We start from the raw sequence: 27,988 nt of genomic DNA, 5'->3' as shown, positions 1-27,988 counted from the left end.
TGCATGAGGTTATTGTGTCTAAGTGGTATTCAAGGTTTACCCGATACCATCATGTTTAGAGTAAGCTTCTGTCTCCCTTTTTGTGTTGTGATTGTGATAGTAAGTCTTGATCCTGAGTGGTCACTTACATGATGGCACAAGACTCGGAGCGTATGCCGAGTAATGCATGACGATGCATTAAAGTGATGATCTGGTTATAAGCCTTTGTGGCTATAGCTCGGGTGTTCACAATTGTGTACGTACGTGTGGTGTGGGTGTGCACGTACGTGTGTGTGGTAGCATACGCGTGGAGAACACATATACACGTATGCAGGAGTTTGTGTTGATGTTGTGGTGCACCTTTTTGGTAAGGTTGGTAGTATGCTGGGCCCAAGGTTCATTCATGTGTCTAGTTTGGCTGCATATTCTGGTATTATTATAAGTATATGATAATACGTTTATTACGTACTCTGTGATCTCTGATGGATAACTTTACCTATTAAGTTGATTAAACCCTAGAGATTTATTTGTGCATAGACCCAGCTCACTGAGTAATCTTAGATTACTCATGAGTCTACTTGTCTTACAGGTAACCATAGTAGGATGACCATAGCGGGGAGACGAACACTAGGAAATGCCGGAAATAGGATGCTTTACGTTGCTTTTGCAAAATTACTTATTATTATGTAAATTTTAACAAGGATCCGATAAAATGATATATTTTTGGGTAACTCTTTGCCAAGTATAAGCTATATACTATGCATAAAGTGTTTTCTTAAATGATATAAGACCTACTCCGGGTCGCTCAACACTAGAATATCATGAAGATTAGCAAGCCAAAGTGGTGTTCCTAGTGGGAGGAGGGTCGATTATAATTTCGTTAAAGAACCAGATTCAACTGGAAACTCTACTAAGTTGTGATCGATCATTTTCACTGTAGCGTAACTAGGTCTGTAACGACCGCGTCCCGCTTTCATAAAGAGGCCGGTTTATTTTAGGAGAAAACTAGATCATGGTCGAGGAACGGACCAAAATACTTAGTAGGAAGAACGAGAAAGTTCAAGTTGAACCAGCTAGGTGAGCTGGACAAGCTGGATGAACTAGCTAGCTAAGCTAGGTGAGCTAAACCAGCTGGAAGACTAGCTAGCTCAGCTAGGTGAGCTGACCGACAGCTCGACTGAGCTCGGTGAGCTGATCGAGTACTGACCCAGCTGGGTGGTCCGGTCAGCTGACACTCGAGCTGATGGACTGTGGTAGCTCACGGGTGAAGAGGTGTCTCGGCCAAAAGGTGTAAAGTCGAGCGGGTACCAATGAACATTTGCAACGCCCAAAGGATGCAAGGAACGGATGTGACCTTTCGGAAGGGTTCAAGGAACGGATGTGACCTTTCGGAAGGGTGCAAGGAACGGATGTGACCTTTCGGAAGGGTGCAAGGAACGGATGTGATGCTTCGGGAAGCATCTATTCGCCCCCTATATAAGGGAGGACGCCCAAGGCATCTCACACATCATCCATACACCACAAAACATTCTTAAAAGTGTCCCAACACATCCCGAAGTTGTTGGTCGGAAAGGGGGTGCGGCTCGGCGAGTATAACTCGACCGAACTGATGCGCATGCTACCTCCCGGTCCAACGGTTCGATGGAGTGTAGAGGATGGAGAGGGTAGACCGTTCGTCTTAGAGACGAATCGAATCTGGTAGACCGATCGTCGGACGGATCGGGTCGGACAGACCGATCATCGGATGGGATGGATCAAGAAAAGTGTTCGAGGAAGCACAAGGATAAGTGCATCCGAACACACTCAAGGGTCGCCCATGGATGCAATCTCACCGATAAAGGGAGAAAGCACCAAGAATGGGTAAGGAACGTGATTCACCATATAGGATCAATATCGCGGCCGCCTTCATGTATCTATCTCCTCAGCCATGGTGAAACGGATCAGAGATCGGTAAGACCAAAGGGTGACTCGACTGATAACCAACAGGAAAGTCCACGGTGGGAACCGATGGACAAAACGGACGTTGGACCCGCGAGCAAACCTAAGGCCGACGGAAGAAGGATTTCATAGTCTAGCCTACGATGATCTGATAGATGAATCCACGGACCCTTGGGTGTGTTAAGAATATCGTTCGGATCGTAAGGATGGATCGATAAGACGAAAGCTTTATCGACCACCATAGACCAGACGGATAAACAGTTAGTAAACCATGGGCGGTCGTAGTAAACGACCAGATCGAAACATGGATGGTTCGATAAGCTGAGTGCTGAATCATCCACCATGGAACCGAAGGGGCGTACGTTTGGAGGACGGATGGACGAATGAGCCAAGAGCTTGATTCGGCCATCGTGAACCAAGGGAATCGTATGATCCCCAATCTCTATCGTAGTACTTAGACCAGTGGGGTTGGTTGGTTGTATGGCTAAGTAACGATAGAGATTGGTTCATCAATTCACGATCGGATACGAGTCGTTGAACGAATGGAGTAAAGCGACAAACGGGCTAAGGAATCAAATCTGCATAGTGGCCAAGGTATGTAACGATCTAGCTTACTAGTTAGGATAGACGTTTGGGAATTGACCGTGAAAATAGGACAAAGGAATATGCGATTGTTAGGCCTAGAATGGTTAGCGAACAATATGCATGTCTTGACCGAGTAAAGGATCGATCTAAGTCTAAGGGACAAAGACGATGAAACCGGTACAAGAGTTGGTTAGAATTAAACCAAGGTTAGAAAGACTTCCGCTGTGTAATAAGAAAGCGATTATAGAATTTAGCCTCGTAAAGGCCATTCTATGGTTAATCGCAAAAAATTAAGAGGTTCGGTCGGGAAGAGGCGCGAACTTGAGTACACGGTCGCCGGACGCCGAGACGTCCGGGACTGGGTCTCACAAGTTGGTATCAGTGCCAGGTCGCCCATGGCTAGTCCGGCTATAGGGCAATTCGGGGGCGTTACAGCCTAGTGCCAAAAGCACGGTACATAATAGAAACATACTTGTTTTACAAAAGGCACAAAACTACTCCGGGTTTCCTATTGTCCACCACGCCCTCTACTTCCCACTACGGGTTTTCTACAAAACTAGTAGAATCATGAGTAATCTAAGATTACTCAGTGAGCTCGGGATTCCCTGCAGCAGACATTAGTTTACCCCAACCCAAATACCCAACATGAAACACGCAACAGATAATGGCAACGAACAGTAGCTTGCCGAAGCAACTACATAAATATGCAATGCATTAAGACTCCAGTTTTAGTAAGTTTGGTCTGATATGCTGCTTTCAAACCCAACAACAAACACGCACACTCCCGTGATCTCCCGCGTTACAACCACAAATGTATGCAACGAGAGCATTAATACCAAACGCTACACCGTCGTGTACACACTCACCAACGGTAGCTAGCCTCGTCTCTCCGAGTTCTTCGCACCTCATGGCGATCAAGTAACAATGTTACAAGACCCCACGATAGCACGGTTCACTACGAAGGCCAGACATATCAAGATCTTGGCACGCTTATGGTCTTTGCCTCCTACCACAAGCACCACGTATAACTCACGAAATCAATCAAGAATGCATGAGAATATGATTATGAAACTTAAACCATTATCCAGAACTCACTCAGTAACCAACGAAAAGCTTCCAACGATTCGGGCTGAGTTTTCGGCTACAGGACTTTAACTTGAATCAAACGGACGGTTTAAACTCGGCAGCCTCTCACTTCCGCTCAATTTCTCTTCACAAAACAATTGGGGTCGAGTTGGGATTATATAGGCAAGGGAATGGCGAGTCAATATGTCCACGTGTCATGAGTATGGGCGAGTCACCAATCCACATGTCATCCACCCGCGATGACATGCTCGCCGCTCTAGCGGATGAGTAACACGTGGCCGCCCAAACTTCGACTCCAAGCAACTAAAATTCGGCTCCAAGCAACTTTTCTTGGGCCCCAAGTTAGCCAAGCCACGCGTCCTTGGTGCGGTCAACTGTCGGTCAACGCCCGGCGGGGCAAACTTTGCCCGCGGCACGCTTGTTCTTGCCTTAACTTGCCCATTCGAGCCCATTCTTGCCCAAACTTGCCCTTTGATAGTCTATTGTGTTTTGAGCACCTAAGGTCAATTGGCCATGCATTCGGGCAACTTTCAAAAATTCGTACTCTTGCTCGTGGCCGATGTCCTTACGCGGGTCACTTAAGTGACGGTGTGAAGTAAGTCTGGGGGTTAATGAATCTGTTACTACTAATGCTATTATCTATTTTGTTGACTTGAAACATTTTTCCATTTTTTACACCGATATTTTGTAATAAAGCAAAAAGTTTTTCTTATTTATCGAGTAATGTTTTTTTGAGTCAAAACCAGTAGAGAACCAAGACCTTGTTATATGATGATTATTGACCATTATGTGTTGAGAATTGTTTCTTGAGGAACACTTACATGGTCGCAAGGAACAGGCAACCTTGAACACTACGCCCGGACCGTCCCCCGGAAGCTTAACCCCGCGGAAATTTCTGTTGGTTCCGACGTCAACTCTACCCTATATTGGACGATTAACCTGAACTTAATTCTTTCTCATGAAGAGGTGTTAGATCGAGGAAACGAGCATATACATTTAGGACTTCTTTTCCCTTTTTACCACTCTCTGCTGATCCTGAATGGCCACTCACTTTTAGTGGTTCCTACCCTTAAACCCTATCCTCTTTTCAAGCCTCATGCATTCTGTTTTCCTTTTTCATTTAGTAGATATGTGCATAAACGTCGGAGAGAAAAGAACAACATAGTTTCTCGCCACAAAGACGGAAGAAGGAAGTAAAAGAAGGGATTGCAACAAACGGCCCAAGAGTTTATTTTTCCTTGGAACCAATTCAAAAGGTATGCTCAATAGACTTAGTGTTTAGAAGTTCTGTTTCCCCTTCCATAAAAAAACAAAAAAGAGAAAAAAAAAGGAAAAGAAAAGAAAAGAAAAATAAATAAAAATAATAATAAAAAAAGGAAGGAAAGGAAATAGTACAACCAAGAGAGTCTAGTGGCATAGCTCCAAGGAAAGACATTGAAACATAAAGGAGAGATGAGCCAATTACAAAAGAGAGCCCCCTTGGAAAAACCTAAGTCTGGGGGAACCGAAAGTAAGAAAGAAGTAAAGCAGAAGAAGGTGTTTAAAAGACGAAGTGCTTGGAAACTGTGGACCTCAACCGATCCGTTCTCTCTTGCTGTTTTGCAACATATCCTGCATTCGAGACTATACGGTAACCCTAAACACTTTAACTCCACCACTTAAAACCAAAATCCCCTTTCATACCAAGCGCCGTCTACCCCGAATGACACCTTCTAATGAGAAAGTCCACGCCAAAACATTTAAAGAATGTAAAGAGTTGATTGACATGAATTCAGAGTTCTGCAGGATCAAGGCATATGGACAAGGACGAGAAAGGCATAAGACTATTGAGCGTCCGTTCTAACGCAACTTTTGTTTAATGTGGTCTGTAGGATATATTCAAGACATGGTCACTGATAACAGGAGAGTTCCCGCGATTTTCAAACCTCTCCACCAGATTTGTTCTTTTGTTTGCTTGAGGACAAGCAAAGTCTAAGTCTAGGGGAGTTGATAACACGGCTTTTTAGCCCATTTTAGCTATTGTTTTCTTATGCTTCAGAGATCATTTGGTGCCATTCTAGAGCCAGTAAGAGGAGAAACACGTATTCTAGGTGCCAAGAAGGTTTTAAGAGTTTTGAAGCTAAAAGTATCAAAAGACGATCATTCCAGTGCTTCGGAAGTTTAGCATCCGGCCAAGGTCTTCCCAGATTCGAAATGATGATATTTCGGTATGGATGGAAAGCTAGAAGCAATCCATAAAGCCGTTTAGAAGATATGGCGCAAAGAGTGAAGACATGTCAAGAACCAGCCATTTGGAAATAATAAGTCTAAAACACATCTGGCCGATGAGACTTGACCCCGGGCAGCTCCTAGTAGCTCACCACCGACCATTAGGTCACACCCAAGTCTTTCCCTCTTTGCGTCGCCACCTTTAGGCTCTTGCCTTGAAGCCCACTTCTCGGCCCGATCACTTACTTATCCAGCGGAATGACGTTCTTACCCCTAAACCTAATTCTTGGGCCTCAAGTATAAATACTTGTCCTTAGCCCTAACCCTAGGTGTGCCTTCATCACCAGCAAACCCTAGCCGTCACCAAGAGCTGCCTCCTTGCCGCCGTACCTCTTGAAGCTTGAAGAACACCATCTCTCTCTTTCTCTTTCTCGGTTTCGTGTAAGACTCAAGGTGGAGCTTTGCCTCTTGTATTCTCCATTCAAAGAAGTAATCTCTAAACCCCTTTTAAGTTTTATTCATCTTTTAGTTATGGTTTACTCAACCCAACTTTGATTAGCCCCTTTGCCATAGCGAGTAGTTCTCTAGTTGGGTTTGAGGGGGTTTTCAAAGGAGAATTCATGGGGACCAATAGATCAAACATCTAGGTTGGTGGTTTCTATGGCTTTGTTTGATCGTTTACACTATTCCTTCTAGTTGAGTTTATTCTTAATGCTTGTATGTCCGGAACGCCACCTAGTACTTGCCCTTAGGTATTTCATTCTTTGGCAAAATCTCGTTTAAATGCTTGACCTAACTCAACTGAATAAAGAACTATAACTGTTGCACGCCCGCCGAGTGATAGGGACTTATGAACTAGAATCGAATTTGAACTTAATGCTTTGATCTTGTATTTTGAAACCATGTTAGCACCTATATCCGATAGGGCAACTGCGTACACAATATACTAGTGATAATAGCCAGTTTTCACCTATTAGCCGTTAGGGTTAACTAGTCTTGATAGAGTTTCGTATGTTCGGGAATTTGGAAGTAAACAAACCTAGCCATGTTATCACCTAGATTGAGATCTATACCTTATTATTGAACCATGAACATCCGGAGAAACCCCCGATGACGTAACGCTTCTCTCTTATAGTTTATCGTTTAGTTTAGTTAGTAGTCTTTTAGTTTAGTTACTCATAGCATACATCAACCCCCTCTCTTTATTTTGGTCCTAGCTTCACTCTCTTCTTAAGGATTTCTCTGAACTCCTTCTCTCCTTGTGGATTCGATCCTAAAATACTACTCCGATATACTGTGCACTTGTAGTAGTCGTGTGGTCTTTTAGGTAAAAGTCTGAAATGAAATAAAACACTCATCAGCAAGCCACCACAACAGAACACAAGTATTGCTAGACATGACCACTTCACAGAAGATAGCAAGCGTTCACAAGAGAGCAAGCCACCACAACAGAACACAAGATAGCAAGCGAACACAAGAGAGCAAGCCACCACAATAGAACACAAGATAGCAAGCCACCACAACAGAACACAAGCGGTTCTAGACATGACCACTATGTTCACACAAGATAGCAAGCAACCATAATCTTACACAAGCTAATCAAGACAAGATCTATGTTCACACAAAATAGGTCACACAAGATAGCAAGCGAACACAAGAGAGCAAGAAGCCAATCCAATGAAACAATCTAATACAAGAAAATCAAGACACAATCTATGTTCACAACAAATTAACGAAGCGGACACAAGAGCAATCCACCACAATCTAACACAAGCTAATCAAGACACAACCTAACACAAGCTAATCAAGACACAACCTAACACAAGCTAATCATTGCTGCAACCTAACACAAGCTAATAGACAATCTAAAAAATCTAATAGGGTTGAGGAAGAGCACATACCATTCAGTCTTCGGCTTGGGAATAGGAGACAATATAGTGGTCCACATTTCCCTTCCGAGAACCATAAGTATGTCATTGAGAGCCCTCCCCGAGTCTTCTTGTAGCTCCGACAACAATTGAGGAGCTCCCTCTTGAAAGTTGTTGCCTTGAGAAGATGGATGGTTGTGTGCCTGAGAGTTGGGAATTGGAGACTCCGGTTGATCTTGGTTTAGAGGAGCTTCTGGCAGTGGATTAAACTGCACCTCTTCAGATCGCGGCGGCGGCGGATCTACACACGGAGTGGTGGAGCTCTGGAATAGTTGATGCAGCGGCAGATAGTTGCGGTAGTGGGGGGCTGACGTTGAGGCTCTGGCGGCTGCGTCTGAGGAAATTGAGGCACCGACACCGGAGTGAAGTCGTACTGCTGAGGCAGCGAAGCGGGTTTTCCAAGCGGTGTTGACCCTCCGGCTCTCTGAGTAACATTGGGGGTTATCTCCCGCTTTCGTGAACCTCCACGACCGGCGTTAGGCATCGATGAAGAGAGACGAAGAGATCGAAGAACTGAAGAAAGCGAAGAGATCAAAGAGTAGAAGAAAGCGAAGAGATCGAAGATGATTCGAATCGAATGAGATCTAAGAAGAAGAAGAAGAACTCGATTGGGTTTATGTAGAGATGAGACGAAGAACAGATCGAATAACAGATAGAAGAAGGAGAAGTCAATTCAAAATGGATCGAAGAAGAAGTTGAAGAAGAAGATCGAAGAAGAGTGTTGTTTGGACGAAATGAGAAGTGAATCGATCGAATTAGGGTTTTCTTTATACAGGTAGTCGCAATTTAGTCGTATTTTCGTCACTAAATAATTGGGTTTGGGCCACGAAATTTAAAAGCCCAACTATAAAGACAATTGTCGCCAAATAGTCGTTGGATACTCGTTCATTTTTATTGGGTTTGGGCTTCAGAATTTAAAAGCCCAACAAATTAATAGTGTGTCGCATGTTAGTCGTACTATCGTCGTTAACATTATTAGGTTTGGGCTTTGGAATTTAATAGCCCAACTAATAAAACGTTTGTCGCACGTTAGTCGTTAATTCTTTTGGGTTTGGGCTCGAAATTTGAAAGCCCAATATAATTAAACGTCTGTCGTCTGTTAATCGTAATTTCGTCGTTAAGTTTATTGGGTTTAGGCTTGGGCTTGGGATGTTGACAGCCCAACAAATTAATAATACTTATAAATATTCATGAAAATTATAAGGTTTATGTAATATTTATTCAAATAATTAAACATTATATGATATATTCTTAAACAGCATTTTTCAAATAAATATACATATAAAGCACACATTTAGTACTCTTCATCATCTTCGACTGAAGACGATAAATTACATCGGAATTCATCTTCTTGTTCAGCATCTCCGACATTGTAATCGAGTATGATTGGGTTTAAGCTTTCTACCGGATTGTCTATTACCAAATCTTCAATTGTAGTCAGCAACACAGCTTCATCATTTTCTGTTTGCAAAAGAGTCGGAACATTGTTTTCATATTCTCCAGAAATGTTTCCCCGAGGATTAACTTTTAAAACATTTAGCCAAATGTTTTTTGGTTTCTTTGTATATGGATACGAAATACAACAAACTTGATCTCCTTGAGATGGTGCATACGCAAGTTATACATATTAATAGATATACAAAATTATTTAATAATTAACAGAGAACTTAATGTATTCTTAATTACGTACCTAGAATAAATGGCTCGTAGTTATTGTATTTCCTAGATGATAGAACGTCTACAACGTCACCATGGCTTCGCCGAGTGCCTCTACCAATCACAGGGTCATACCACTTACACTTAAAAAGTGTGATTTTCAAATTGACGATGCCCTCATACTCGAGTTCTATGATATCAGTTAAGGTACCGTAGAAATCCGCTTCATCAGATGAATCCGCATAATTTTCTCCTTTAACACGTACCCCATAGTTACATGTTTTTCGTCCAGCGCCATGATTTTTCGTATGAAAAAAATATCCTCGTGTGAAATACATTGGCCAAGTTTTAACCTTGTTCAAAGGCCCATGCACAATCTCTTGAACCCAAGTAGGAAATGGAGAAGTAGGGTTCCAATATGTTACCGACATAATATATAAACAATATCAATTTCAACATAATTTAAATGATCACTTTTCAAAATTACTAAAATGATGTAGACTTACATATTCTTTAACCCATAGATAATATTCTTCAGCTCTTTTCGCGTAGAGTTCTTTTTCGGACAAGGTTGGATATTTCACAGAAAGAAAATCCTCGAACATACTATATTTACAACCAAAGATAAATAAATCAAAGTTATCATAATGGAAATTTTAAATTAAGGAGTGATTAAAAATACCTCTCAAGTGGTTGAAAATAGTCACAATTTCTTAAAACATATGCATGTGCGCTTTGGTAGTCTTTCTCTGAAAGCCATTCCACGTGCATTTCACCACTTGGACGACCGACGTGCATAAATATGTTAGGTACTCCAAGGACATGATATACAGGAACTTTTCCTTCATCGAATCTTGTTAACCTGATCCATGTAATTGGTTTTAATTCTGAAGTATAGCTTGCGCATCGTAAAATAAATAATTATATTTACCTTGATTTTGTTTGTATATGATCGACAAAGTAGTGCTCTGAAAAATAAGCAATCTTGTCATTGATATATGACTCAACAATTGATCCTGCCGCATATCTTTTGTTCTTTACTTTTCCTTTCAACTTTTTGAAAAACCTCTCAAATGGGTACATCCACCGATATTGGACACTGGACAGGACCTCCCAATTCAGCTTCGTATGGGAGATGGATAGGTAGGTGTTCCATAACATCAAAAAATGATGGTGGAAAGATTTTTTCCAAGTTACAGATTATTAAAACTATGTTCTGTTTGAGAATTTGAACCACATTTTTCTGTAAAGTTCTCGAACATAAGTCCCGGAAAAATGCTCCAATTCCTAAAATATATATATATATATATATATATATATATATATATATATGTTTAAGTTAAATCAGAGGTTAAAAAAGTGTGGCAACTTAGACAACATTTATTGTACCTGATAATGCAAGGTGGACATTCCGATCAAGGAGTTCAACAAAGATAAATGACAGTAGTCGCTCCATAAAAACATGACAATCATGACTCTTCATGCCTGAAAACTTTCGATTCTCCATGTATACACAACTAGCCAAATCTGAAGAATAACCATCTGGGAATTTAACCTCATGTTTGACACATGACAATAAACTCTGTTTGGCTTCTTGTGTTAATGTATACGCTGGAAATGGAGCTTTACCCTTACTATCAATATGTAACTCTGACCGAGAACAAAAAATTTCAATATCCAATATTGACATGATATTATCTTTTGATTTACCCTTAACACTCATGAGAGTGTTCATGATGTTGTCAAGAAAATTCTTCTATGTATGCATCACATCAATATTATGGCGAAGATTGGGGTCCTTGCAGTAAGACAACTCCCACAAAATGCTTTCCTTGTGCCAATTATGTTCCTTTCCGTAGCGTGGCATCTTCTTTTCATGGCCGTTCCCACCAACGTCCTTTGTTTTTGCTGGATTTACACTAGCCAACCGCTCGTAATAAACTTGCTCCCCTGTCAAAGACTCGGGTGGATACTCGCTAGAAGCGTCTCTTCCCCCTCAGAAAGTCTTTCTTGTTCCTACGGGATGGATGACCATGAGGAAGAAATCTACGATGACAATCAAACCAACATGTCTTCCGTCCATTGGGTAGATAAAAAGACTTTGTACTTTCCATACAAATTGGAAAAGACAATTTACCATGAGTAGTCCATCCTGATAACATGCTACGCCGAAAAGTCGCTTATCGTCCACAGTCGCACTGCTTTTAGATTAAAATTCTGACTCAATGATACATCGTACGCATTGACTCCAGTAGACCACAACTCTTTTAGCTCCTCAATAAGAGGTTGGAGGAAGACATCAAGACTAGCTCGAGGATGATTTGGCCCAAAATTCAAAATTGTAAGAAATAAGTACTTTGTATTCATGCACATACCAGGGGGTAAATTATATGGAGTCAGGATCACAGGCCACAACGAATGATTACGAGACATGCCAAACGGATTGAACCCATCAGTACACAACCCGAGATAAACGTTACAAGGTTCTTCAGCAAACCGGGGATGTAACTCTTGGAAATATCTCCACTCTATCGCATCTGAAAGATGATTCATTTCTCCCTCCTTTGATTGGTGCTCAGCATGCCATCGCATTGCTGCAGCTGTCTTGTGGCTCTGATACATTCTTTTTAACCGGTCTCCAATAGGTAGATACCACATACGACTATATGGTACTTTGGTTCTTCGACGGTCATCTTTAGGCTTCCATCTTTGTGCGCCACAAAATCGACAATGATCTTCTTTTTCGGCTTCTTTCCAGAAAAGCATACAATTGTTCGAGCAAACATCAATCGTATGATATGGAAGTCCTAAATTGTGCATCAACTTTTCGGTTTGGTAATGTGAACTAGTAGCCTGGTTTCCTTCTGGTAAAAAATCTGTAAACATTTCGCAAACGGTATCCACCAACTTTTCACTCATATTATACTCCGCCTTGTTCTGCATGAGTCGAGATGCTAAGGATAAATGCGACTGGCCATCACGACAACCATCGTACAATGGAGTATTTGCACCTTCTAACAAGTCGTAGAATTTCTTTGAATGGTTACGGACCAGTTCTTCCACATTCTGATAAGTACCATCCTGATGATAACTATCCTGATGATAGTTATCATCAAACCCCACGTTAAAATTAAATGCATCGTTCACCATATCCACATATGGATCTTCTACAACATTACCCACTTCTTCATGATTCTCACTAAAATATGTCCTATCCTTGTAACTAGTTCCTCTATCCATATTCAGTTCTTCTCCATGCTTATACCAAGCATAATAATCCAGCATGAATCCTTGACTAAACAAATGACTACTAACTCTTTTACTTGAGATGGTGTGTTTTTCATTCTTGCATACACTACAAGGACAATGAAATTTACCTCGACTACTCTGTACTATAGGCTGACTACTAGCGAATGTCATGAACTCCTCTACTCCTCTGACATATTCGGCAGACAAAATTCCCGTTACTTTATCAAATCTCTTATACATCCAATCTCGATATAAACCGCCACCACCGCCATAATTGTAGTTTACCGCCATTATACCATAAACTAAACTTATATTTTTTTCTTTGAAATCTTTTTTTTTTCTTTTGATGTTGTTTTGATTTGTTGGTGAATGAGAATGAAGAGTGTCGTGCATTATATAGAGGATTTTTACGACTATTTTACGACTACACACTGTAGTCGCTACAAAATTAGGTATACCTACCCAACAACGCGAAAAACATTTTCCAACCATATTATACGATAATTATGCGACTATTTGACGACAAACAAAAGGTAGTCGTATTATTGTCGCCTTTTTTGCGACTTAATATTAAAGTCAGAAGTGTAGTCGTCAATGTACGTACGACTACTTTACGACTACTTATTTCCTTCAGTAATGTCGTCGTCAAATAGTCGTATTTGGACGACCATTGACCGACTAATTTTTGTAGTCGCTAAAATACGACTACGGAATGACCAATTTATATGTTGCCGTAACGTCGTCCATCAGTCGTAAAGTAGTTGCACAAAAGGACGACTACATTGTTAGTCGCCTTTCGTAGTCGTCGTTTGCCTGTTTTCTTTTAGTGTAATATTTCACAAACCGGACACAATTCAAGATGCACTTTTTCGAGCAAACAATTGGATGGAAGTAGAAGACAAAAAAGAAATCTTTGCAAAAAGGAATAAGCCAGCAAAACCGGCGGTCACTTTCCCTACTAAGAAATTCGAGCCCAGGGAAAACTAAGGGCCAAGGAAGTTTGGGTCGCAACCTTTCAATAACAATGTCGGGAAGCAGTTCCAAGGAAAAGGAAAGTCAAACACTTGGGTCTGAGACGAAAGTCTATACTGCAACATGCATAGGGTAACATGACATCTAACCAAAGATTGTAGTGTCCTTAAAAGGCATCTCGCAGAGCTATGGGCCAGTGGAGATCTCTCCAGTTCAAAACTCGAAAAGGCCAAGATTGACCAACAAAGAAGAACCAAGGAGTTCGAAGGGGAAGATCAATGTGATCCTTGGAGGCTCCAAACTTTGCCGAGATTCTATTAGTGCTATTTAAAAGCATAGGCAAAATGTTCTACTGAAATCAAGCTTGAGAGAAGAAGTTAATTACCAAGGCACTTCAATATCATTTGACGAGGAAGAAACGCGGCACCTCGAAAGATCTCATGATGATGCTCTAGTCATTACGCTCGACGTGGCTAACTTTGAAGTGTCAAGAATTCTCGTCGATACGGGTAGTTCGGTTGATTTAATCTTTCTAGGTACATTGGAAAGAATGAGAATTAGTCGGGCAAACATAGTGGGACCTCCATCTCCTTTGGTGGTTTTCACGAGCGAATCAGCCATGTCTCTTGGAACAATCAAGCTACGAGTTCTAGCTGGAAAGATGTCGAAAATTGTGGACTTTGTCGTTTTTGATAAACCGACAACTTACAACATCATCCTCGGGACTCCCTGGATTTATCAAATGAAGGCGGTCCCCTCTACGTATCATCAATGCATCAAATTTCCAACTCCAAGTGGAGTAGAAACCATTCAGGGAGATCAAGAAGCTTTGCGCACATGTTATCTAGTCAGCCATCGTCTGAAGATCCAATAGCAATTAACAAAGCCCGCGAAGAAAGGAATAATCCCAAGATTTCTGAGTGGGCAGAAAGTGGATATTGTGGTGATCGAAGTAATGTTAGAGGAGGATAAACCAGATTGGAAAGTTCGAATTGGAGCCACTCTAACCGGCAAAATAAAAGAAGTCCTAATAGAACTCTTGAAGAAAAATAAAGCATCGTTTGCGTGCTCAGCAGCGGATATGTATGGCATAGATCCAAGCATAATCTACCACGAGCTAAACGTGGATCCAAGCTTTAAACCTGTAAAACAAAAAAATAAGAAAACTCAGAGTGGAACAAGCAAAGGCGGTAAATGACGAAGTGGACAAGCTTTTAAAGATAGGATCTATAAGGGAGGTGCAATACCCGGATTGGATGGCAAACAACGTCGTGGTCAAAAAGAAGAATGGAAAGGATAGGGTATGCATCGACTTTACGGACCTCAATAAAGCTTGCCCGAAGGATAGTTTCCCACTTTCGCATATAGATCGTCTTGTGGAATCAACCACTGGGAACGAGTTACTAACTTTCATGGACGCCTTCTCTGGTTATAATCAAATAATGATGAATCCCGAAGATCAAGAGAAGACATCATTTATCAACGATAGAGATATTTATTGTTATAAGGTAATGCATTTTGGTTTTAAAATGCAGGAGCTACTTATCAACGATTGGTCAACAAAATGTGCCACGAATATCTTGGGAAGACGATGGAAGTTTACATAGATGATATGTTGGTCAAGTCGTTGAAGAAAAAGGACCACGTTAAGCATTTAGAAGAATGTTTTGAGATTCTCAATCAATACAAAATGAAGCTGAACCCGGCGAAATGCACCGGGGAATTCCTTGGTTATATTGTGACGAAAAGAGGAATTGAAGCCAATCTGAATCAAATCAATGCCTTTCTCAACATGTCGTCTCCAAGAAACTTCGAAGAAGTACAACGGTTAACTGGTCGGATTGTAGCTTTAAACTGTTTTATTTCAAGATCAACAAATAAATCTTTACCCTTCTATCAATTTCTAAAGGGAAACAAAGGATTTCTTTGGGATGAGAAGTGTGAAGAGGCATTTGGACAGCTTAAGGCGTACTTAACCACACCACCCGTATTGTCCAAACCCGAAGTGGATGAAAAGCTCGACTTATACGTTTCTGTATCAAACCATGCAGTAAGCGGAGTCTTGATACGGGAGGATCGTGGAGAACAAAAACCAATTTACTACATGACAGATCCAGAAACCAGATATACAATGATGGAAAATCTCACACTTGCGGTTGTAACCTCTGCCCAGAAGCTGCGTTCGTATTTCTAGTCTCATCAAATCGAAGTTTGAACCAACCAGCCACTTCAAAAAATTCTTCATAGTCCAAGTCAGTCCGGAATATTAGCGAAGTGGGAAGTGGAGTTAAGTGAGTATAATATAGAGTAAAAGAGCCGAGTCGCCATGAAGGCCCAAGTTTTAGCAGATTTCTTGACCGAATTATCAGTACTTGGCGCACTAGAGCAACCGGAGAGTCAAACTTGGAAATTGCATGTAGACGGATCTTCATCAAAAGAAGGGTCCGGAGTGGGAATAATTTCGAATCTCCAACATTGGAAATTCTTGAACAAGCATTCCGATTTTATTTAACGCTACTAACAACGAGGCAGAATATGAAGCTTTAATCGCAGGACTTAGGCTAGCACAAGGAATTGGAGCCGAAGTAGTACTCGCTTATTGTGATTCGCAACTAGTTGTTAACCAGTTCAATGTTCAATGGAGATTATGAAGCCAAAGATTCAAGAATGGAAGCATATCTCAATGTAGTTAAAGATCTGACTAAAAGCTTCAAAAAGTTCGAACTCATTCGCATACCTCGTGGAGAAAATATGACTACGGATGCACTTGCTGCTTTAGCATCAACATCGGATCCTAAGGTTAAAAGAGTCATCCCGGTGGAATGTATTTCAGAGTAAGCATTAAAGAGAAAAAAAGAAGCCCTCGTCATTTCAAAGCAGCTATACGTGATCATGGTGAACCCGAGATAGAGTTGCCACCTGTCAAATGAAGAAAGTCAAATGGTTCAACCATACCCGGGCCCGGCGTGTCAAAAGAAAATAGTAGCGAGGAGCCCATCAATCCGACAGAAGATGCAGTTCCAGAAACAATTATAAGAACCGAGCCACTAATCGAGGAAGATATCCTTGAGCCAAATGAGCATCCCGAACCAGAACTATGAATATTCCACGAGATCGACCAAATTCTGGCTAAAGATTGGAGGGCTGATTGGAGGGAGCCAATAAAGTAGTACATTGTGACAGGCAAGCTCCCAAAAAATAAGTGGCAAGCTAGGAAAATGAGAATCGTTAGCGCAAAATTTTGTCTTTCAAAGGATGCTTTGTATAGACGAGGTGTCAGCGATCCTTATCTATTGGGCATTTTTGGGCTCGAAGTCGAGATCGTCATGAGCGAAGTACACGAAGGTTTGTGTGGCATTCATTCGTTAGGAAGGGCCATGGCTTTCAAGATTAAAAGAATGGGGTATTACTGGCTCACTATGATCACAGATTGTGTTAAGTACGCCCAACGATGTAAAGGTTGCCAACTTCATGCACCTCTTATCCATCAGCCTTCGGAGTTATTCTCCTCCATCTCTGCCCCATACCTGTTCATGAGGTGGTCGATGGATATCATTGGACCATTGCACAGGTCAACCCGAGGCGTGCAATATCTTTTGGTCTTAACTGACTACTTTTCAAAATGGATTGAGACTGAAGCATACATGAGCATCAAGGACTCGGCGGTAAAAACCTTCATTTGGAAAAACATTATATGTCGACACAGTGTCCCATACGAGATAATTACAGACAACGGACCACAATTCATTTCACACAAATTCGAAGCTTTCTGTTTGGATTGGGGAATCAAAGTTAGTTACTCTACTCCACCGTACCCACAAGGAAATGGCCAAGCCGAAGCCGTAAACAAGACAATCCTACGTAACCTAAAAAAGCGCCTAAGTCATTTGAAGGGAGGATGGTACGATGAGCTCCAACCGGTTTTATTGGCTTACTGCACAACTCTTAGGCGTTCTACCGAGGAAACTCCATTTTCTTTGGTGTACAGGATGAAGGCAGTGGTTCCGGCCGAGCTCAACGTGCCTGGACTTCGCCGAACAGAGGCTCCCCTAAACGAAAAGGAAAACTCAGCGATGCTCGATGATTCGTTAGATACTATCAATGAAAGGTGAGATCAAGCCTTAATCCGGATTCAAAACTATCAGCAAGCAGCAGCTCGGCATTACAATACCAAAGTTAAAAGCAGGCCTTTCTTTGTAGGAGATTTCGTGCTAAAGCGTGTTTTTGACAATAAGAAGGAAGAAGGACCAGGCAAGCTCGGCATTAATTGGGAAGGACCTTATATTGTTACCGAAGTGGTTCAGAATGGTGTTTACAGATTAAAGGATTGAGAAGACAGGCCAGTCCAACGTTCTTGGAATGTGGTGAACTTAAAGAAGTTTTATGTTCAAATTAACTCGCGTTTTTGTTATGTACATGAACTACGGTGTGGCTTGATCCGAAATTGGTACGTAGGCAGCTCGGAAACGAGTTCAGCTACTAATAAAATTTTGTTTTATTCATTAAAAGGGAAAGGAGTTTGATTATGCGAACAAACAAAGAAAAGTAAAGTTCGACTGTGCGAATATACAAATACAGGATATAAAACGACATTTATTCAAGCAATAAGCAAAAAGATGAGTTTCACCACGTATACATTTCGAGTTAAGAAACCCTTCTCGACGTACAAAACACTTGGACTCCTTGGCCAGCAAGATAGATGATCGGCATCATACAATCCGGGATGCGAGCGAATTCGGAGATTCCAAGTTCGATCCAATCCCCGAGATGAGAGTTGAGGTTGTGAAGTTCCCTTGATATTACGGTGACTATACGTAACATTCGGTTAATCTTTTTTCGGAGCTTCCTCTTTTCCAACGAACGCTTCTGATGCTGAACCGTAAGAGCTTTGATGAATGCCATCGCGATTTCTTGGTCTCTGTCCAAAAGTCCCTTGATCAGTGCACATGGACCTCGGATTTGGGACCTGAAGAAGCTGCGAGGTGGTGAAGGCCCACTTCCTGGCACATTTGGGATATCTTCATCCATCATTCCGACCCTAGAAAAGTCTGGCATGAACTCCGAGCATCGAAGGTTAAACTCCAATGCTGCAAAAAAGGAAAAGAAGGGGTAGATAGAAAGTAAGGAAAACTTGGAACCACAATTTATAGGGATTTTGTAACCCTAGGAGATCGCAATTCCATTTAAGACTGGAGTGATTCGCAGAAAGACTCACGCCTTCCAGTAAGCCCTGCATTTAAAGCATATCTCCAAAATGAATATTTCGAGATCAAGGAGAGTAGCAAATTTTCCACAAATTAAATGGGCCGGAGCCCATAACGAGTTCAAAAGAAAATAAAAAATAAGCAGCGAATTCGGGGGACATTTATTGAAGAGGCTCCGGAACAGCCTCCTTCATCGTCGGTTCAGTGTTAGAAGTTGATAGTAGGATTTTACTCAATTAATCCTAAAACACTATCATGTCGTTGTAGTATTTTAGGTTGTCAATCAAGTCCGGTGTGATGCAAACATATGAGATATGATTAACAGGCTCTAAGTCAAGCCAAGCAGAGAGTTGGTTGGTATTAACAGTCCTATTATGCAATAACAGAAATGAAATGAAACTAAATGCAGAAATGGCAATAACAGGTAGGTGAATAACAAAGCAGAAATGATAACAGGCAGTCAAATGGATAAACGATTCCTAAGGATGGGGTAATCGAATAGTGTCGCCTCCTAAATATATTCAGGCGGTTGACAAAACTTCACAGAAGCTATCCCTAGACAACAAGTTCAACAACAGATTAATTCACTCCTTTGATAGAAATCCTCAAGCAAAGCTAGACACTGATCTAATTCTCATTAGCGATCTCTAACTAAGTAGGCAATATCGAATCAAATTGTTAAAGCCAATACCATCTCTACAAGCCAATCCCTTCGGGGTAGAGGCAAATATCTCTGGAATTAATAGATCCAACGTCCATTAAACGCCTTTTGAGCGTTGGACGTCTGGATTCATATTCCACATTAGCCAGTGAAACAAGCAATAAGCGCAACTACTGACAGGTTATGAGACAAAGATGGTCCCTTTTAAGTGGTTCAGATTTTAATAGCAGGGGACTCTCAATTAAAAAGGACTGGGCTTTAGAAGATTGCCAAAGGTAAGTGCCAACCTATGTATACAAGAATAGCACCCCATCTACCCAATGACATAAACCGTGAATAACAAGTAGATGGTCATATCTCTAAACTTAATGATGATCCTAAGTCTACCCTTTTGCACTAAAGGCATATTTCGATTTTTTTTTGGATCAATGTTTCCTTTCTTTTCTTTGACTTTTGTTCTTAAGGAGAAGCTTTTCTTAAACTCTATGAGTCTAGTCTAGTGAATTGAGTTTTTCTTAAACTCTTATGGCTCTTATAATTTTTTTTCTTTTCTGTTTTGTTGCCATATTTTTTTTTAGAGCATATCTTAAGAATTCTGTGCTTCCCAAACATTCACGAGACCTCAATATGATTTTCAGCTTCCTTCTCCTAAAGACTCTAACCCATTTTTTTCTTCCTTTTTCTCTTCACACTCAATCTCAATCCCCAAATAAGTTCCCACCTAGTCCTACCAAGTCCGAAAACGCGGATTGGAACTACATGAGATACTACTCTTGTCGGCTCAAACCTAACACGTTCTACCAAGCTCAATCCTGAAAATAGGCCTCACATGCTCTCACAAAATAACATGGCTTGAAAGAAGGATTGGTTAAGGGTGGGGGAACTACTCCAATAATAGAAGCAGCTACTTGGATTAACAAGAGTGGTGAATAAGTGAAAGAAAATCCAAATATGTATTCTATCCACGAGTTCAAAAACGATGCAAACATGATAATTATAAGTCAGATTCAAGTTCAAATTGACAGGAAAAGGTGTCATGACATGCATTCAAATGCCTCAAAGAACTAATAACTCATTTTAGTGAATCATCATGCTTACAAGGCTATTTCCTCATTATCCCCTATGCATATGCAACAATCCTTTATGAAACACTCGAGACTCGATCCTAAATGTAATGCAACTAAATGATCACTCTTTTTTTTGGAATTTATTTTCAAAAAATTTCAATTTTTGTTTTTATTTTTTCTATGACTTAGATGATATTTAGACTCAAAAGATATTCACAAAAAAAACAAGTCAAATACGTCTTGAACCCTCCCCCAAACTTAAATTAACTGTCCCTTGTGTAATCAAAATTTGTGAAAGAATTCAAGATAAACATATAAACAAAAACAAAAGCGGTATTTACAAAGGGTTTTGGTGTGTTACCTCAGTAGAATGTGCTGAGATGTAGTCATCCATATATGCTTGAGTGTACTCCGCATGCATGACCGGTTCTTGATGTGGCTCAGCCATCTCCTCGTAGTTATGCTCGATCGCAACCCCAGTAGGTTGTGGAGCACGACACTCTGGCCCGACATTATCCGACCCTTGCTTCATGATCCGACCATCCTAGCGCTTTTCCTCCTCTTGTGCTCCCTGACCTCGTGAGACGAGTGTTGTGCGGGTTCTTGCCGGGCAGCGAGTTCTCTCTGTTGATAAGCAGATTGCCTTGGCGGAGCAATGTCATGACGCCTGGATGGCATGTCTTCTAGCGAGTTGTCTCTGGTGATCGCACTGGTGGATGTGGTGCAGTTGAGTGCCTTCTGCATGTTGTCAATGGCTTTGACACACTTATGGATGATCTTATCTTGAAACTTGCACCACCTTTGGGTTAGACTGAGCTTCCGGTGTGCTTCAGCGAGACTCTTGCTTTCTCGTGAAGGGGGCTTGTGTTCTTCAATGTGGTACCAGCTAGTGTCATAGTTCTCATAGTTGGTCTCCTCATTGTCACTCTGACCTTCTACTTTTTCAATATTGCGGGACGCGGATCCTCCAATCACAGCATGGAGGATTTCTTGTGATGACGAGAAGTCGATGTTGTCTCTCACCGTGATGGTTGTCATTTCACTGAATGGGAGAAGAATAGTTGCTTCTCCTGTTGATGGGTGATCAAACTTGAAAGCGTACCTCCTGTCATAGACCTTATGCTCGATCACATGGGCAAGCTTGAGATGGACGATATCCATCCAACGTGGTGGGATTAGATCCGGTCGCAGCGGGACATCGCACGATAGGAGGATTGGTGTGACCACTTCTCCAATGCAAAGGGCTCCTTTTGCGTTCTTCTTGTCATTGGCCAGCGCCCACCCTCTATAGCTGCATAGGTGATTGAGGAGATACATTGACGGGGGTGTGTCATTGGCATCTCCTTTCATCGTTTTCCTGTCTTTGGTGTAACAGAGGAAACTCAGCAGCGCTAGGTCTAACGTATCCATGTCTTGATTCATCACAGTGGCGGATATCTCCCTAGCGTAAGGGACATTGGCCATGGTTCTCTGAAAATAGCGAATGGCGGGATTGCGATTGGAGTTGCTCTTGGATCTAGCGGAGTTGAAGCTGGTGGTGTCTTCGATCGTGTTCCACAAAGATTTTAATTCTTCTCGGGCAAACCTCGGTTTCATTCCCGTGCAACTGGGAAACCCGAACATGGTTTCCAGAGTCTTGATCGCCATGATATAGTCGCGGTCGTCGATAGTGAAGCTTAAGTAACCAAGCCCTTCTTCTCTTAACTCAGCAGCTGACAACCCCTCAAACAATTCCACTTGAAGTGATGAAAGGAATTGAAGTGTGTCATCCTCATAGGTAGGATAGGGATGAGACATGAGTGTTGTCATGTGGCATTTCTCGAACAAGAGCTGAACGTCCTCCAGGATGCCTAACTCCGCTATTGTCTCCGGGTGAGGATATCTTGTTCTCCAAAATGGATTTCTTTTGAGAACCTTGTAGTAGTCTCCCGGGGTCAGCTTGTCTTTTTTCATCAAAGACTTGGTGGTCTTACGGGTTTGCTCCAGAATTTACTCCGCGTCATCTTCCATCTCTTCATCGATTGGCTCATAATTCTCTGTCATTGACCTCTTCCCTCTGGCTATCTCTTCTCTTCTCCTGTCATTGGCAGCGGCTCGCTCCGTTTCTTCTCGGAAACGTTGGTATTCCTTCGCTTCTCTCTCTGGTCTTGTTGACCATGACTCTGCCTCATCACCGTTGAAATCAGCATCCATTGGATAATCATAATTGTATGAGGTCATTGTTCCTGAAATTGATTCAAAACTCACAACTAAACTTTATCAAATCTAAGGAAGAGGAGTGAGAGAAGTGACTTCCTGAACTTCGGCGGTAGTGTGATCGAGTGAAAGAGGTGGACTTGAGCTCAGAGTGGTTACGATCGAGTAAAAGAGGGAGAGAAACAAACGTGGAGACGTTGCGGGTTTGTGATCGAGTGGAAAGAGGTGAGAATCGGGTGTCTTGAGCTTGTGATCGAGTGAACTTGACGAGGATGGCTTAAGATCTTCTAAGTGAGATGTTGGGGGCGGTTGAGCGTCACAGGGTTGTGACCAAGTGAAAGAGGGCGAGGCGTCGGGAGCTTGCGATCGAGTGAAGTAAACTTCCAAGGGTGGAGAGGCTTGCGATCGAGTGAAGGCATCGCTTAAAGACAGAGAAGCTTGCGATTGAGTATGAGAGAGAGAGAGATGTTGTTGTGTGTGATTAACATTGGATGAGGAGATTGGTATTTATAGGAATAGGAGGAGGTAGATGCGCTCCTTACGTAGGTGAGGTACGTAGGTGAGGAGAGCTCTTCCCTTGGCAAAAACGTGATGAGAGGTGGGTGGTAAGAACTATAGAATTGTTGACATTTTTGTCATGGGGGACAAGGTGGGCTTCACCGGTTTTGTCATTGGGAAGTGATGGCCTGATTTCGCCCACTCCACGTACTCAATCACACCTTGGACTTGACCGAAAACGTGCAGTGACCCGTTATCAAAATTTTCGAACTGTTACTTCCCTGGAAATAAATCACTCGATCGAAAAGTTTGAAAATCGTCTTGACTTCGTGATTGAGTGACTCCACTATTCACCTTGTAATTCACTATTCACCTTGTAGATCACTATTCACCCTGTAGATCACTATTCATCCTGTAATTGATTTTGTCACTTACTTTCCTAAGATTAAAACACCACCAAAGTGAGTTAGAAAACAATAAGAAAGTTTAAATTATATACAAAGATAGTCATGGAATTTCCTCCCAAGTGAGCTTGTTTAGAGTCTCTAGCTTGACTCCTCACGCTTATTGGGGGTTGGGTGGCTCTTCCAGTGGAACAGAAGTTCCTTCTGGAATTGTTTGGTCTGTCATATATTTCTTTAGTCTTTGGTCGTTAACTGTGAAGTCTTCACCTTTTCCAGACAACGTGATAGCTCCATATGGTCTTACTGCACTAACATTGAAGGGGCCAGACCACCTAGACATGAGTTTTCTAGGAAAAAGCTTCAAGCGAGAATTGAATAGCAACACTTGATCTTCTACTCTAAAATATTTTGAAGTTATTTTCTTGTTATGAAACGACTTGGTACTTTCCTTAAGCTGTCATATGCTTCTACACGGAGCTCATCGAGGTCGTTAAGCTGTATCAATCTTTTCTCTTCAGCAGTCTTGATGTCGAAATTTAAAAGTTTCACTGCCCACATAGCTTTGTACTCCAGTTCAACAGGTAAGTGACAGGATTTCCCATAAAGAAGATTGAACAGGGTTGTGCCAATGGGGGTCTTGAAAGCTGTTCTGTACACCCATAACGCATCATCGAGCTTTACAGACCAATCTCTCCTGGTGTTCCCAACAGCTTTCTCTAGAATCGATTTTATCTCCCTGTTAGAGATTTCCACCTGGGCACTTGTCTATGGGTGGTAAGGAGTCGCTACCTTGTGTTTAACCCCATTCTTCCTCAGTAAACTCTCGAAAACTTTGTTGACAAAGTGCGTGCCTCCATCACTAATGACTATTCTAGGAACTCCAAATCTTGGGAAGATGATGCTCTTGAATAACTTCAGGACGACTCTAGCATCATTCGTAGGGCTGGCTATTGCTTCCACCCATTTTGACACATAGTCTACTGCAACCAATATATACTTATTCCCATACAAGGACGGAAACGAACCCATGAAATCAATTCCCCATACGTCAAAAATCTCAACCTCTAAAGTCGGGTTATGAGGGATCTCATTTCTTCTGCTTATGTTTCCCCTTCTCTGACACGAATCGCATTTTGAAATGAACTCTTGACCGTCTTTGAACATGGTTGGCCACCAAAATTCTGCTTGTAAAATTTTAGATACTGTCTTGAATGTTGCGAAATGGCCGCCATAGCTGGAACCATGACAGTGCTGCAAGATACCTTCTATTTCATCTTCTGAGACACATCTCCAATAGATTTTATCTTTGCAGAGAGTGTAGAGGTAATGCTCATCCCAGTAAAAGCGATTTATGTCTTTGAAGAACTTCTTTCTTTCGTACCTTGAAAGATTTGGAGGCTCTTCACCACATGATAAATAGTTGACATAATCAGCATACCACGGAAGTTTCTCCTCTACTTCAAGCATCTCATCCCAAAACTGGCTGCTTTTGAATTTTTTGTTCACTTCCTGGATGACCATAAGCTGTTCCTCAGGGATGGTATCGTCAATAGGGACTGCATCTTCAATTTTCATTCGTGATAAGTGATCAGCTACACCATTTTTGATCCCCTTTTTATCCACTATCTCCATATCGAATTCTTGGAGCAGCAGAATCCATCTTAGCAACCTCGGCTTGGTATCTTTCTTTGCATAGATGTGCCTTAGAGTAGCATGATTAGTGTAGACTGTCACTTATAGTTCCTAAACTTTTCGAATGCAAAGACCACAACTTATAGTTCTTTCTACGTAGTGGCATACCTTACTTGTGTATCATCCATCGTTCTACTAGCGTAGTAGATGACATGCAACTTCTTATCGATCCTTTGTCCTAGAACTGCTCCCACAGCGTAATCCGAAGCATCACACATGATTTCAAAAGGGTGATCCCAATTAGGTGCTTGGACTATTGGAGCAGAGATCAATGATTCTTTTGATCAATTTGAAAGCAACCAGACATTCTTCATCAAACGTGAACTCAGCCTCTTTGCATAGCAGCCTGGTGAGTGGTCTAGCCAACTTAGAGAAATCCTTGATGAATCTCCTGTAGAACCCAGCATGTCCGAGAAAACTTCTGATGTCTTTCACAGTCTTTAGTGGCTGCAACTGCACCATGACATTAACTTTTGCCTTATCAACTTCTATCCCATTTTCTGATATTTTGTGCCCCAAGACGATTCCTTCTATGACCATGAAGTGACATTTTTCCAATTTCAGCACCAGGTTTGTCTCTTCGCATCTCTTAAGTACCCTGCACAAATTAAGCAAACATAAGGAGAAAGAAGAGCCATACACAGAAAAATCATTCATGAATATCTCGACCATCTCCTCTATCAAATCGGAGAAAATAGAAGTCATGCACTGCTGAAAAGTGGCGGGTGCATTATAAAGTCCAAAAGGCATTCGTTTATAAGCAAAAGTCACATAGGGACACGTGAATGTAGTTTTCTCTTGGTCATTTGGGTGGATAGGAATTTGAAAAAAGCTGCTATAAGTTTTATATTTATCAAAACCAAGTTTCTAGGCTACGGAGAGAGGCATCAGACTGACCGAAGCACCTAAATCGCATAAGCATCTTGTGAATGCTAAAGGGCCTAGTGAGCATGGTAGAGTGAATGAGCCTGGATCTTCCAATTTCTTAGGTATGACCTTCTATTGGATAATTGCACTGTACTCATGACTTAATACCACCATTCCTTGGACTTCTTTGATCCTTTCTGTGATTAGGTCTTTCACGTATTTGTGACAGTCAGGTATCAGCGCGAAATAATCTACCAAGGGCATAGTGACATCAAGATCGTTTATCTCTTTTTCCAAAAAAGCACGGTAATTTGCAATCAGAACTTTTTTGAAACGACCAGGGAATGGAAGCGGCGGTTTGTAGGGCGGTGGTACAAAGACTGTGTCTTTGGTCTTTGCAGCTACCAGTTTTTCAACAGAGGGAGTAGCTGGTGGGACTCGTGGTTGAGTGGGTTGACTGGTGAGAGTGGGCTCTTCGATTGTTTTGTCAGCCAAAACATCGTCTTGATAAAAATCCTCCCCCTCTTGAACCACATTGTCCTCAGTGTTGGGGTTAGGCTCTCCTTTTGGTGGCAACGCTCGTCCTCTTCTTAGAGTGATTGAGTGGGCATACTCCTTTGAATTATGTATTGGTTATCCTGTGATGTATCCTGGTGTGGCTGATGTAGAAGCGGTTGTGCCTTCTATATGTCGTACCCTTTTGCTCAATGATTCGATCCCGCTACTCATTTCAACGAACTGTTTGTCAATTTTGTTGTGTAAGTCAGCCAGCTTCTTAGCATTTTCCATTACTTCTGCGGCTTGGCCTTGCATTATTTGCTGGAGCATATTCTTCATGTCTGATTCCTGAAGTGCTGGTGCTGGATGTTGCTGTTAATACCCTCCGTGGAACTGTTGCTTATGAACGAACCCTTGGCTTTGGTTGTAAGGAACAAACGGTTTTGGTTTGTTCTGCCGCTGCTGCTTCTGAGGGTAAACTTGGTCCTGAGGATTAGCGACATTTGTGCTTCTGTATGACAGATTTGGGTTGGGTCTGTAACTGTTGTACCCTTTGTTGTAGCCGCCTTGGTTTCGAACATAACTGATTTCAGCGCACTGATCATTCTCCCCCTCTTGGATTTGGAATACTTCATCCTCAGAGGCGAAGTGAACATGCTTCTGTTGCACTCGGAGGAGTTTGTCGATTTTGTCATTGAGAGCTTTAATCTCTCGATGGTTCTTGTCATCAGATTCAGAGTTGGTGTGGATGCTTCTGTCATAATCCTCGTTGTAATTGCCATCCGACTGAGCCAAGTTTTCAACTAGCTCCCATGCGTCTTCGACATCTTTGTTCAGGATATTCCCATTGGATGCGGTGTCAAGGAGCATACGTATATTAGGCAGGACGCCTCTGTAAAGTGTGCTGAGAAGGGAAGCTTCCTTAAATCCGTGATGAGGGCATTTGGTTTGATAACCCTTAAAGCGTTCCCAAGCTTCATAGAAGCTTTCATTTTGCTTCTGAGTGAATCCCGAGATCTCATTCTGGAGTCTTGCAGTCCTGGAGTTGGAGAAGAATTTTGCCAAGAAGGCCTTTTTGCAGTCATCCTAGGTCGTGATTGATCGCTCGGGTAGCGTCTTTTCCCACAGATGGGTGATATAACCCAATTTTCACTGATTTTATCTATGTTTTAGGTATATGATTTTAAGTCTTTATGTTATTTCTCGAGTCTTTTTAGTGTTTTTTCAGGTATTCTATGCAATGGGACAACAATGGAGATAAGGAGACATTTTGGAGTAATAGCTAAGGAAAAGGAAACTA

The 27,988-nt window shown here is 41.7% G+C and overlaps 2 protein-coding genes and 6 pseudogenes across 8 annotated transcripts; 3 read left to right on the top strand and 5 right to left on the bottom strand.

Annotated features, from left to right (window-relative positions):
• Positions 1-991: 991 nt before the first annotated feature.
• On the top strand, positions 992-2,059 carry AT5G29060 (annotated as a pseudogene; the record flags this gene model as incomplete). The annotated part of the gene is made up of 1 exon: positions 992-2,059.
• Positions 2,060-7,698: 5,639 nt separating this feature from the next.
• On the bottom strand, positions 7,699-8,208 carry AT5G29058 (annotated as a pseudogene; the record flags this gene model as incomplete). Its single annotated transcript has 1 exon — positions 7,699-8,208.
• A 908-nt stretch (positions 8,209-9,116) lies between these two features.
• AT5G29056 lies at positions 9,117-12,920 on the bottom strand (annotated as a pseudogene; the record flags this gene model as incomplete). The annotated part of the gene is made up of 1 exon: positions 9,117-12,920.
• A 594-nt stretch (positions 12,921-13,514) lies between these two features.
• Positions 13,515-13,616, top strand: AT5G29054 (Gag-Pol polyprotein/retrotransposon; the record flags this gene model as incomplete). The annotated part of the gene is made up of 1 exon (NM_001125829.1): positions 13,515-13,616. The coding sequence occupies one exon, from the start codon at positions 13,515-13,517 to the stop codon at positions 13,614-13,616; it is 102 nt and encodes a 33-aa protein (NP_001119301.1).
• Positions 13,617-13,653: 37 nt separating this feature from the next.
• On the top strand, positions 13,654-17,989 carry AT5G29053 (annotated as a pseudogene; the record flags this gene model as incomplete). The annotated part of the gene is made up of 1 exon: positions 13,654-17,989.
• Positions 17,990-18,245: 256 nt separating this feature from the next.
• Positions 18,246-18,837, bottom strand: AT5G29050 (hypothetical protein (DUF3287); the record flags this gene model as incomplete). Its single annotated transcript, NM_122789.1, has 2 exons — positions 18,246-18,688; positions 18,792-18,837. 2 exons carry the CDS (start codon positions 18,835-18,837, stop codon positions 18,246-18,248), a joined length of 489 nt encoding a protein of 162 aa, NP_198257.1.
• Positions 18,838-20,899: 2,062 nt separating this feature from the next.
• On the bottom strand, positions 20,900-22,753 carry AT5G29046 (annotated as a pseudogene; the record flags this gene model as incomplete). Its single annotated transcript has 1 exon — positions 20,900-22,753.
• Positions 22,754-23,879: 1,126 nt separating this feature from the next.
• Positions 23,880-27,834, bottom strand: AT5G29043 (annotated as a pseudogene; the record flags this gene model as incomplete). The annotated part of the gene is made up of 1 exon: positions 23,880-27,834.
• Between the last annotated feature and the right edge of the window lie 154 nt (positions 27,835-27,988).

The sequence above is a fragment of the Arabidopsis thaliana genome, chromosome 5 (genome assembly GCF_000001735.4).
Source record: "Arabidopsis thaliana chromosome 5, partial sequence".
In the NCBI taxonomy this organism is placed as follows: Eukaryota; Viridiplantae; Streptophyta; class Magnoliopsida; order Brassicales; family Brassicaceae; genus Arabidopsis; species Arabidopsis thaliana.
This window is presented reverse-complemented; position numbering and strand designations above follow the sequence as displayed.